Source organism: Perna viridis, chromosome 8, assembly GCF_037379345.1.
Source record: "Perna viridis isolate PV_CMFRI_1.1 ecotype Kerala chromosome 8, ASM3737934v1, whole genome shotgun sequence".
Classification (NCBI taxonomy): Eukaryota; Metazoa; Mollusca; class Bivalvia; order Mytilida; family Mytilidae; genus Perna; species Perna viridis.
The window spans coordinates 12190202-12201212 of record NC_142452.1 but is presented as its reverse complement, the minus strand read 5'-3'; the positions used below and the strand labels follow the sequence as shown (position 1 = coordinate 12201212).

Here is an 11011-nt window from a genome sequence, read left to right as displayed (position 1 = left end):
CCAATGGGAACAAATTGTGCTCCTTTACTTGCTGACCTATTCCGTCACTCTTATGAGGAAAACTTTATAGCTGATCTGATCCAAAAGAAAGAATATCGTTTGGCTAGATCCTTTAAACTCAGTTTTCGCTATATAGATGACGTATTAACTTTAAACAATCCTAATTTTGGGGATTTGATACATCGCATCTACCCCCAAAGAACTTGAGATAAAGGATACTACAGACACTGTGAAGTCAGCCTCATATTTTGAACTACACTTAGAAATCGATGGTAAAGAAAAACTATTGACCAAACTTTACGACAAACGTGATAACTTTTCATTCAAAATTTTGAACTTTCCTTTCATCTGTATCAACATCCCTTCAGCGCCTGGGTATGGAGTGTTCACATCACAACTCATACGTTATGCCAGACTTACCGAAACTATGCAAAATTGTTGTATCACGCCAGAACACTAACAAATAGGCTTCTTGAACAGGGTTATGTTGCTACAAGATTAAAGTCCTCACTACAGAAGTTTTATGGTCGTCATCATCGTGGATCGTTATGGTGTATCCATCTGCACCATGAAAACTGATTTATTCAACGAATCATAGTTTTCCTTTCCTCGTTAGTATACCCGGACTTGACTTTTTATGATCAACTCGGCGGGTGTTTCTAGAAAAGCAGAGGACACTTACCCTACCGGTGCACCTGGTCCATGCTCCCAGTTTTTAGTGGAGTCCGAGTTGCTCATTTGCTTTTGTTACTTTGTATGTATGATTTTAGTTATTTTATGTTCTTTGTTGTGCGTGTCTGTTTTCCATGTCTGGTCTTTGTCCCTGGATTACATTCTTTTGATTACCGCTATAACCTTGGTTCCCTTGATTATACTATTAAATACTATATATTGAGAGACTTGATAGTTTAAATAAAAAAATATTATTTATTTATATATCTTGCATGAGTTATATTGAGACCTGGAATTTATTTTAAACCAGATATTATTTAGTTACCTTGTGTCACTTTACTTGATAAGAATTTCAATATTGAGATGCGATAGTAGATATTTTATTTCACTAAATACCTCAAATGAGGTATGTCAGTTCAATTTTATATTAAATTAAACAAACAGTGTGAACGTATTTACAATGGAATAGTATTATGCACATTATACACGAACAAGTAAAGATACATATAATGTATAATATGACTATATGGCAGGAAGTGCAAAATGACATTTCAGAAAGATTTAATGACAATGTTGCAATTATCTTGCCAGTTTTAAATGAACATATTAGTCAAACATTTCTTAATATTTTTGTGAATACAACGAAATTTTAGGATTCTTTCTTCATTCCACATTAAGCTGTAATTACATTCATACAGAGTACTCTTAATATCTAATTACCATTTAGAATGATAAACATTTCTCTTACTAAGCTGATACTGTATATAATACAAGGTATATGATATATTTCTCATTTACCACACATGCTATATACAAATTTGAATTTTATTATCATTCCATTTTGTTATTATGATAACATTTATTTTTTTTTAAATTCATTTTTCTTACATAACACACACAATCATGCTTTGCTAGAAACCAAACATTTCTAGCTTTTACAGAACTTTCAAAGATTCCCTCCCCAATTCGTCATATACCATACAATGAGGAGTACTTGTTTAAATCTTCAAGACTGTTTTACAAAATTGCATATAAAAGTTTCCTACAATGGTACAATTTGTATAGCCCAATATCTCTGTACCATACAACAAATTGGCATGACCATTGCATCAAACAATTCAAGTTATATTTCTTTCTTGCTTTTCTTAAAACTACAAACATTACTTTCCTTGCTTGTTGTACAAGATGTGCTTTACATCATAAATAGTACCCTAACATGAAAACATAATGCCAAGATATTGCAAATTAGTAAGAATATTTAGATTTTCTATTTAAAGCTCATAACGTTTGAATTTCTAGATATAAAGAACATTACAACATTTGTTTTAGATATATTAACTTGCAATTACCATATACAAAAGTAGAATCCTTGAAAATGTGTATTAAGCACCAGTACACATATAGTTACGATTTTCTTATATGGAGAGATACATTTTGGCATTAAAATGCTTTGGTTAAGACGTATTGATCCATCCGAATGAAGGATGGGGACTAATTTAGTAAGGTTGGCATCTCCATCTACCCTTCAATTAGTTTGAATTTCTTCTGAACCTGCAACCTTTCTTTTGTCTACACAAATAAAGAAGAGGAAGGTTGCAGGATCAGGGGAAAGCCATTGTTTTTCAGTAAATGTTTCTAAAATCAAACAGATGAACTGTCAAAAGCCTACATCAATCTCTTCCGACTTTAACCTAGGGTGATTCCCACTCCAAAAACAAATCATCTTTGTCGTCTTTTAAATGTAAGATTTCCGCCTATTTCGAGAGGATGTTTCAACAAAAGACCGAATGTTGATTGACTGCTTGATGTGTTTTTTTTTAAATATACACCCTACAAAAACTCCAAAACGCATTGCAATTTTGCTTTTAACCACGTGTGTAAATTTGCATGTATGTATTTTTACATGCATATGTAAAATTTGTGCATGGAAATGGGGCTTAAATCTGAATTATTCTAACATACAGTAAGTCTCTCTCAATTTCAGTCTTTTACTCCGTAACAATATACATGTAATACCTACTACGTATCTAATCCTCATTGTTTGTGATATCCACAGAACTATCATAGGGAGGTCCAGGTTCGGATCCGGATTATTTTAATTGGTTGAATTGAAAGGAAATTATCACATAAGCGCGAAGAAGAATGTTTTATTACAGATGAAAGGGCCCATGAAGTCACAAAGCAACACTTTATTGAACTGGTATAATTTTACAAAATAACATTATATATCATATCATGATATAGTACTACAAGTTTACAACAGTAATTCTTAATTTAATTATTAGACCACATACTATATTAGTAATTAGTCTACTTTCCAATACTTCTTTTGGTAGATCTGCCCAACGCATTTGTAATTATAGTAATTCTTCTATAATTATTAGGAAAATAAAAATCGTCATATTTTTTTCTTTTCCTGTTGAATTAATATATTCTGTGACCCACGAATCTGGATATATACGAAATGTGGAACAAGTATTGAAAAGTTCACGAATACTTGGTAATAAGTATGTTGACTATATACATGTATCACTTGTACAGTCATAATAACATTTTGTGTGAACAATAAAACGTTAAAAATTAGTCTTCATTGTGTTCGGTGTACATGTACATAATAAGCTTTCAATTTAACTCATCATTAACGATATCTTAATTATCCATTGGGTGGCGCCGCCGCCATGTTCATGTCATTGCTTGTTCCCCTGTAACGTTTAGTCAAAGCGTCCTTCTGCTTCCTTCGAACGATTATGATAAAAACTATTCCATTTAAAATTCCACCAACATTAGAAAAAGTAGTCACAAAATTAAACAAAAGCTGAGGTACGTCTTTGACGAGCTGCCAAACTCCATATACTGTCATTGCCCACCATTGAATAAAAAATGCCAAAACGAATAGTGACATAGTGTTTGCCGACCTATGAGAGATTAACATAGTTTGAGTATTTTTACCGAGCGATTTCTTTATCCTGTGTGCCTCTCTATGGATACGGATCCAACTCAGGACGTAGAGAACGCTGTTTGAAATTAGTATCAGCAGGAGAGGGGCAGTTGTGAAGAACACACTGGCGGTGGTACCTTTGACTCCATCAAAGTAACAACTGAAATCGAAATATCAAAAATTATATTGAATAAAAGGCAATTTTGCTAGATTAGTTAACCAAATATAAAATGATTTATTTGTTTTTACCTTTACTGAATCATATGCTACTTCGTGTATTGTGTGTTCGTGTGGTCTGATAAAGCAGACGAGCCTCGTGTTCACTATGCTTGATTGTCACCGGCCAGTCAGCTTAATGTAGTAGACCTGATGTAACCCCACATTTTCCCATAATTCAATTTTTTGTACGTGATATTACACTAACTGAAGTACATCGTCTGTCAATTTAATCAGAAAAATCACCGTGCAGATTTTGAGTAATAAGGATTAAAATATTTCTATTTTTAAAAAAAATGAATCATTGGTCAAACTGAACCATAGCTGGTATTTTGAGGTCATTTTTACAAATTATTTTATTTAAAAAAATGAATAGTTAGTCAAATTCACTTCAAAAGTATTAATGTATAAAATTTATCATTATTTTTTATTCTATTTATGTTGTAGAAAAGTTACAAGACTTTTGTTTTACCAAAAACAAAAAAAAAAACAAATAACAAACAAACAAACAAAATATGGGGCACTTTTATGCGTTTTGCCTGAATAAAAACCTATAATTTGCACACAAAAATATCCATGATTCAGTTAACATACAAAACTGATATTATGTGGAATATTCATATACAAATTTATCAGCAAAGTTTAAAATAAGTTCAGCATTTATTTCCTTTTTTGTTGTTTGTTTTTTGTTTTTTTTTTGTTTTTTTGTTTTTTTGTTTGTTTTGTTTTTTATTATTATTTTTGTTTTATTTTAATGTTTAAATGATCCTTACTTCTTTTTCGGTCAAATTAATGACTAAGATCATGTAAATATGCAATATAAGGTTTTATCAAATTATCAAATTACGATGACTTATAATGAAGATAGAGCATTGCCGGGCACAGCATGATGACTTATAATGAAGGTAGAGCATTGCCGGGCACAGCATGATGACTTATAATGAAGGTAGAGCATTGCCGGGCACAGCATGATGACTTATGATGAAGATATAGCATTGCCGGGCACAGCATGATGACTTATAATGGAGATAGAGCATTGCCGGGCACAGCATGATGACTTATAATGAAGGTAGAGCATTGCCGGGCACAGCATGATGACTTATAATGTTGCAAATAATGTCAAACAAATATTCATTTTCTGCATGAAGGGACAATCATATGACAAACATACTTGATTATATAAGTCTTCAAAATTGCTAATCGTCAAATATTCTATGCCACTGACTTTGGCTTACTATTAACAACTGAAATGGCGCGAATGCGATATGCTCTAGAATATTGGTTCCATTGATATGAATACTCGAAACCGTGATGACCCGAATGCTTTCAATCAAAACAACTGGTTACCAGGAACAGATTAAACAACTAGCAATGGCTATATATAGATATCTGGGCCCTGATAATGTATATTACCTACATGTATACCAACCGATCATTTCATCTTTTAATGTGAACTTTCCCTTCTTATACAAGCAAAAAAACACACGCAGAACACATGTGTATGATATTTAAGAGGTACATTTTAAACTCGTATGAAGCTAGAACTATGACGCTATGACGGTAAACATGGCGACGATCAGCAGCTGAATGTGGAGTGGTAATATATAATTATGCAAATCCTATGCGACTGAAAATGCGAGTGCAAGAAGTCGCTAACAATATTAAAAAGAATCTCTTCTCAACTCTAAAAGATCAAGGAGTTATATTACAGGCATGATTATCGGTTAACCGTACTGTCTCATGGAAGAAAATAATTCGTACTTCAGTTTGAATATTTTATCTAAACTATACATGTAGGAATCTTGGTTTGTGATTGTAGGCGTCATTATAAACATTTCCTCATATATTGAAAAATATATACAGAGTTATTCTAATAACTAATTTTATGCCAACGAATAAGTTCGATCATTTATTTTACAATTATCTGTAAATACTTTCTTTTTTTTTTAATGAAATTTGGTGTACTGACTAAGTGATACATATAATGTTTAAAAATAGTCGCAATTTTGTAATTTTATTTGGTTGCCATGGAAACCACGCGTTCATGATTTCTTATGTAAATCACATGGTTTCAGTGTCAGAAACTGGGTCACTTCACCAGCTTAGTGCAAGAAAGCGGGAACATATATCGAATTCACCACTTTAATAATGAATAATACTCATTATAAAAAGGGGTACTCTTTGCTGATATAAAGTTTATTAAATTCTATTAGGATAAATAATAATTGCACAACTCTTGACCTTTTTGAAATTGCAATTGTCATCAATTTTAAATATAGCCTCACGATAAAATGCATCGAACGATTCGTGTTTCAGGTTTTCATAATTTCCATCCTTTCTCCACAAAATATGAGAAAATTGAATATGGTATATTTTTCCAGCAAACCTATTATAATGTAAAAGTCCTAACTATAACATCTATTGCTTAAAAGCTGCAGAGAAAACAATTCATTAAGCAATATTTAGGCCACAAATATTTCTTTATTCAATTATCAAAACATGCAATCTATGTGTTAATCTATCTTAATATAGATTTTGATATGATTCTACGAAGTCTTTTTACTATGATGCTACAAAGTGCTATATAAAGCTTACATTATGTTACCTGCCTTAAGCTTACAAACATCAAGCATATATGTACATGCGCTTTAATTTATATTTTTAAATTATCATGTTGTCCTTTTTCACTTTTTTTATTTTTCTCTTTCTCATTTGCTGTATGCATTAATAAAGTGTACGATGATCTTAGGTTCTCCAAGGAGAGGGTAGTCAAATGCTACTGTAGTTCGTTTCTGTTCCCTGTCTTCATTTTCCCCATATTTAGGTCTCAGTCTTACATTAATATTCTTATAGACTTCTATAGTGAAGTTCACATTTTTAGGATTGATTTAATAATATATAAATTGATTCAATAAAACTTTCACTCATGTAGCATTTCTAAGGACATAAAGTAGGGTGAGTCCATGAAGATCGGACAGAAAAGTGATCTTGAACTGTAAATAGCCATTTTCATTACTAACACTTTCTTTTTGTACTCATCAAACCAACCTTTTCAAAGTAACATTTTTTTTTATGTTTTGATGTTAAATTTTCTTAACAAGAAGTTTGTCATCTTATAGTGTTATGTTTGCTCTATTTTATAAGATATTGTTCATATCAGTTGACAAAACATTAGTTTGCAGAGAAAAAAATATATTTTTATACTCTCCATGCGCAGTGATATGTAGTGTAAGACTGGTACCTTTACAAAACTGCCAAAACTATAGCTGATGAATAATAGATACGTAAATATTCAGTGTTACATTGAAAAATACTATCAAGAGGTAGACTGTTCTACTTTTGTCACGCTCCGGACCATGGTGCAATATATTGTGGCCTGTGTTACTAACAAAAACACTGATGACATTTGTAAGACTTTTCTATGGCATTCTTATAAAAAGTAGTCAGAAATGGCTTTGTACTGCCACAATTCATCAGTGTACATCATTAAATTGACCACAGCACTGTCAATGTTTTTCTTGTAAAATATAAACAGAAAAAAATTACAGCAATGTCAGTCGAGCATGTTCGGATTGTTAACAACAAATATGGAATTTTCATACCTTTCTTTCAACAGTTGTATTTGTTTTGAACATCTTTCAGAGGCGGATCCAGGGCAGTCATAGGCACAGTTTTGACAAATAGAATTTAAAATATACAAAAACAATGATTTTTAGTATAATTTACCTGACCGATTTGGTACGAATAGATATGATATACATGTTGTATTAATTAACCTATATGCTATCTAGCATTTGGTATAATAAAAGAAGAAACAATATGGCACCAATTTTCTAGCTAACTACTTAAGGCATTTTATCAGATGATTGTCATGTAATCAAGGGACAACATAAATTATTCTGAATTACCATATGAATGCCGAACAAATATTGACATAATACAATTGTTCTGACTATTGAATTATGACTTTCTTGTAATTTTGGATCAAGATCGTGGTATTCCAAGGAAAGGTTTTACATTGTATCATGTTTTAAGACAAATTTTATGACATAAAACATGATACTACATTTTTCAAAATTATAAACTATTACTGAAAGACTCAAGATATAAATGTATTAATGTATATGAAAATAATCTCTATTGATAGTTATGAATGCACTGAATAGTTGGTCCTGTCTTGTGTTAATCTTTTTGGAACAAGAGTAAAACATGGCCGTTATTCCTATTTTTAGACCACTGTGGTCACCTATTTCTACTGACATCTCAAAAACTAAAGTTGTAAGTTGACTCCATGTCAGAGTTATTTCCCTTGAAAGGTGAAAAATGACGTTTTGGGAGTTTTTTGTCAATATTTTGAAAACCATAGATAAAAAACACTCTATTGATAAACTGATCGTAATGTTACTTTAAAATACTGCACGGCTCTGGAATAATCAGTCATTCATCTATCTAATATATATACATTACATTGTGAAATGTAGAAAATAGATTCCCAGGGTATAGGGCGCTATAATATCGACTTCTTTAAAATCATCTAAGCAAACATTGACTTCTTTCAAATCACCTAAAATGATATACCTATTCTATCTACATTTTTATATCCTCTGCTTGTAAAGCGGGACGTATAAAGTGATCATGGTGTCCGTTCGTCGGTCCTTTAGTTCTAATCAACAACTTAACTGAAACCGCAATTTGGAATTTAATGAAACTTTACAGATTCTTTATTACATAACGACATTTTGCACCTTCTTTATTGTTTTCCCACCTGAATACCTTTAATCACTTATGGAGTTTCCTATATTATTTCTTGGGAGGCAGTAGGGGTTATCACCAAGTGAGCTTCCTCCTACTTAAAATACTTTCTTTAATTTCAATCAAAGCCCAATGAAAAAGATAAGGCGCCTTTCTGTACCCTATACACATTACAAGAAAGTAGAATACTTACAGGATAAACTAAAACACACAATTTTGACGTTGTTGTAAGCGATTATAGAGCGGGACCTGATCTAGTTTTCAAATTACTTGATGCACGTCAAATCTAGAAGTTGAAAAAAAAATATAAACTTAATAACCCTTTCTATTTAAAGAGAAACTTTAATTTTGTCATTTATACCATACATGATGCCAAAGTGCTTTAGTTATCATATATGTTGCTCAGAACAAATGCAACTGAAGTAGCCTATACTCCAAGTCACCTCAGATTGTTTGCGTTTTTTTTTTTTGTGTTTATTTTTGTAATTACTCGACGGTTCCTTTCAAAAACTTGCCATTTTATTCATGTCGTTCTGTACTACGATTCCCTTACAATTATTTTTCGTTCTTACCTCCGAGATTGAAAAAATCCAAAATTTATTTTTCCTACGAGAATTTTGCCTTGACTGTATTGTTTATCCGCCATCTTGTTTCTATGGATATTTTGAAATGTTCCCTATTATCTCACGGGGGGGGGGGCATATTTCTGATTCCCTGCTAATTTATTACTTTATGTGGTAAGACTCTTATTAAGTACCAGTTGTAGCATTTTCATTCGGAACTTCTGGTTTTGTCTTTTACTAAAGGTAAAGAGCAGAAATATGGCGGGAAATCATGGTATTTCACCTCTTCAATTGTGAGATAATAGGGAACATTTCAAAATATCCATAGAAACAAGATGGCGGATGAAAAATACATTCAATTCAAAATTCTCGTAGGAAAAATAAATTTTGAATTTTTTCAATCTCGGAGGTAAGAACGAAAAATAATTGTAAGGGAATTGTAGTACAGAACGACATGAATAAAATGGCAAGTTTTTGAAGAGAACCGTCGAGTAATTACAAAAATAAACGCAAAACAATCTGAGGTGACTTGGACTATAAACACAACACTAAGGAGTTTTGCTTACTAAAAATAGAGGATAATGTTGACCTTTCTCACGGTACTTATCCAGTAATCTTCTGCTCATCACTTGAACACTTATCTTATATTTACTTACAAAGTACCATTTGGCCCAAGTGCTCCAAACGCCCCGGCTATTGCTGCTCCCAAGCAAGGCAACCCAAAGATGTAGATTAGCAGTCGATGGTCCCAGCGTCCAAAATACAGCTTTCGCCTGTAGTAGACCAGCATAAAAACATTTATTGCCACAATATTCACCATTAAATTTTGTGCGGAAATGAATTCTGCGAGCATGAACCCATAAAATGCACACAACGACTTTGGTAAAGGAAAGTGTTTCGTTAAAACGATATGAAGATGGTCACTGAAATGCGCCATGTTAAACAACGCATCACATAGCGCCATATAAATGACAAAGCGTTCACTCTTACTCCAGCTGAAGAACGTTCTTATGTGTTGGTGATAGAACGAATATATCATGATGGAAATAGCAGATAGAAAACTCAAAACGATACATGTCAGGGCGGGAATGTGTATGTGGTAAAAAGTACCATCCGATAGTCCGTAAACTGGCAAGGAATATCCATCATCATGCATATCAGTATTTGAGTTGTTGCCGGTCATTTTTATTCATTGATATTTAACTTTTTCTTGCATTAAATCCAAAAATCACAAAATATTATCAAGAAGTTCGTAGCTACAACTACGAAATCCGGAAGTGATAATTTAAAAGTTCATCCATTTGCCATCCTGTCCAATATTATGCTGATAATTTGTACCAAGAGGTCACGTTTAAGCCTAAAATAGGTATATTGTTATTGCCTGTTATTCAAACTTCAGTGATAAAACTATATTTTATAGATACTACTTGTGATGAATAAAGAAAAAAATCTTCCTCAATTCCAGCGTTGTTAGATGACCGAATATAACGGCACATTCCGCACATTGGAGTTGTGATAAAGTAATCTTATCCAATTCATTCAAAATTCATACGGAATTTTTTTTTTCTTGTTTGTTGGGTTTTTTAAGACAAAATTTCACTTTATTACCTCCAAAGCAAATATAATAAAACAAATGTGTGTATTTTATGTTTATTTACACACGGTAGGACTTATGTAATAAAACATCGCCAAATCGTTTTATCAAATGTCAAATATAATTTCAGCAGTTGACTGTCTTCACCTTTAGTCAAACGCAAGAAGTATTAATTTTTGTGCAAATTGTGGTCGACTCATTTCACACTGAAATTGCACCCTCGGTGGTTGAACACTACGCTCACGCTGGTACGAATAGATCCAAAAAAGACATCCA

The 11011-nt window shown here is 32.3% G+C and overlaps 1 protein-coding gene across 4 annotated transcripts; it reads right to left on the bottom strand.

Annotated features, from left to right (window-relative positions):
* Window positions 1-1530: 1530 nt before the first annotated feature.
* LOC148609357 (uncharacterized) lies at window positions 1531-10747 on the bottom strand. 4 transcript variants are annotated; one of them, XR_015914541.1, is made up of 3 exons: window positions 9798-9936; window positions 8772-8864; window positions 3630-3770 (listed from the first exon to the last, which is right to left on the bottom strand). XR_015914541.1 is itself a non-coding variant. In XM_088541082.1 (2 exons), exons 1-2 carry the CDS (start codon window positions 10322-10324, stop codon window positions 3326-3328), a joined length of 972 nt encoding a protein of 323 aa, XP_088397208.1. In that variant the 5' UTR covers window positions 10325-10747; the 3' UTR covers window positions 1531-3325. The 4 variants fall into 4 exon arrangements, 2 of the variants coding, with proteins under 2 accessions (XP_088397208.1, XP_088397209.1); XR_015914542.1 differs by lacking the exon at window positions 9798-9936 and adding an exon at window positions 9151-9266; XM_088541082.1 differs by lacking the exon at window positions 8772-8864 and having other exon boundaries at window positions 1531-3770; window positions 9798-10747.
* Window positions 10748-11011: the final 264 nt, after the last annotated feature.

Excerpts from the sequence above, each read along its gene's own strand:
- LOC148609357 (XM_088541082.1), bottom strand. The coding sequence starts at position 10,324 with ATGACCGGCAACAACTCAAATACTGATATGCATGATGATGGATATTCC. Across the intron at positions 3,771-9,797 it reads CTTGGGCCAAATGGTACTTT|TTGTTACTTTGATGGAGTCA; the intron begins GTAAGTAAATAT and ends TTTCGATTTCAG.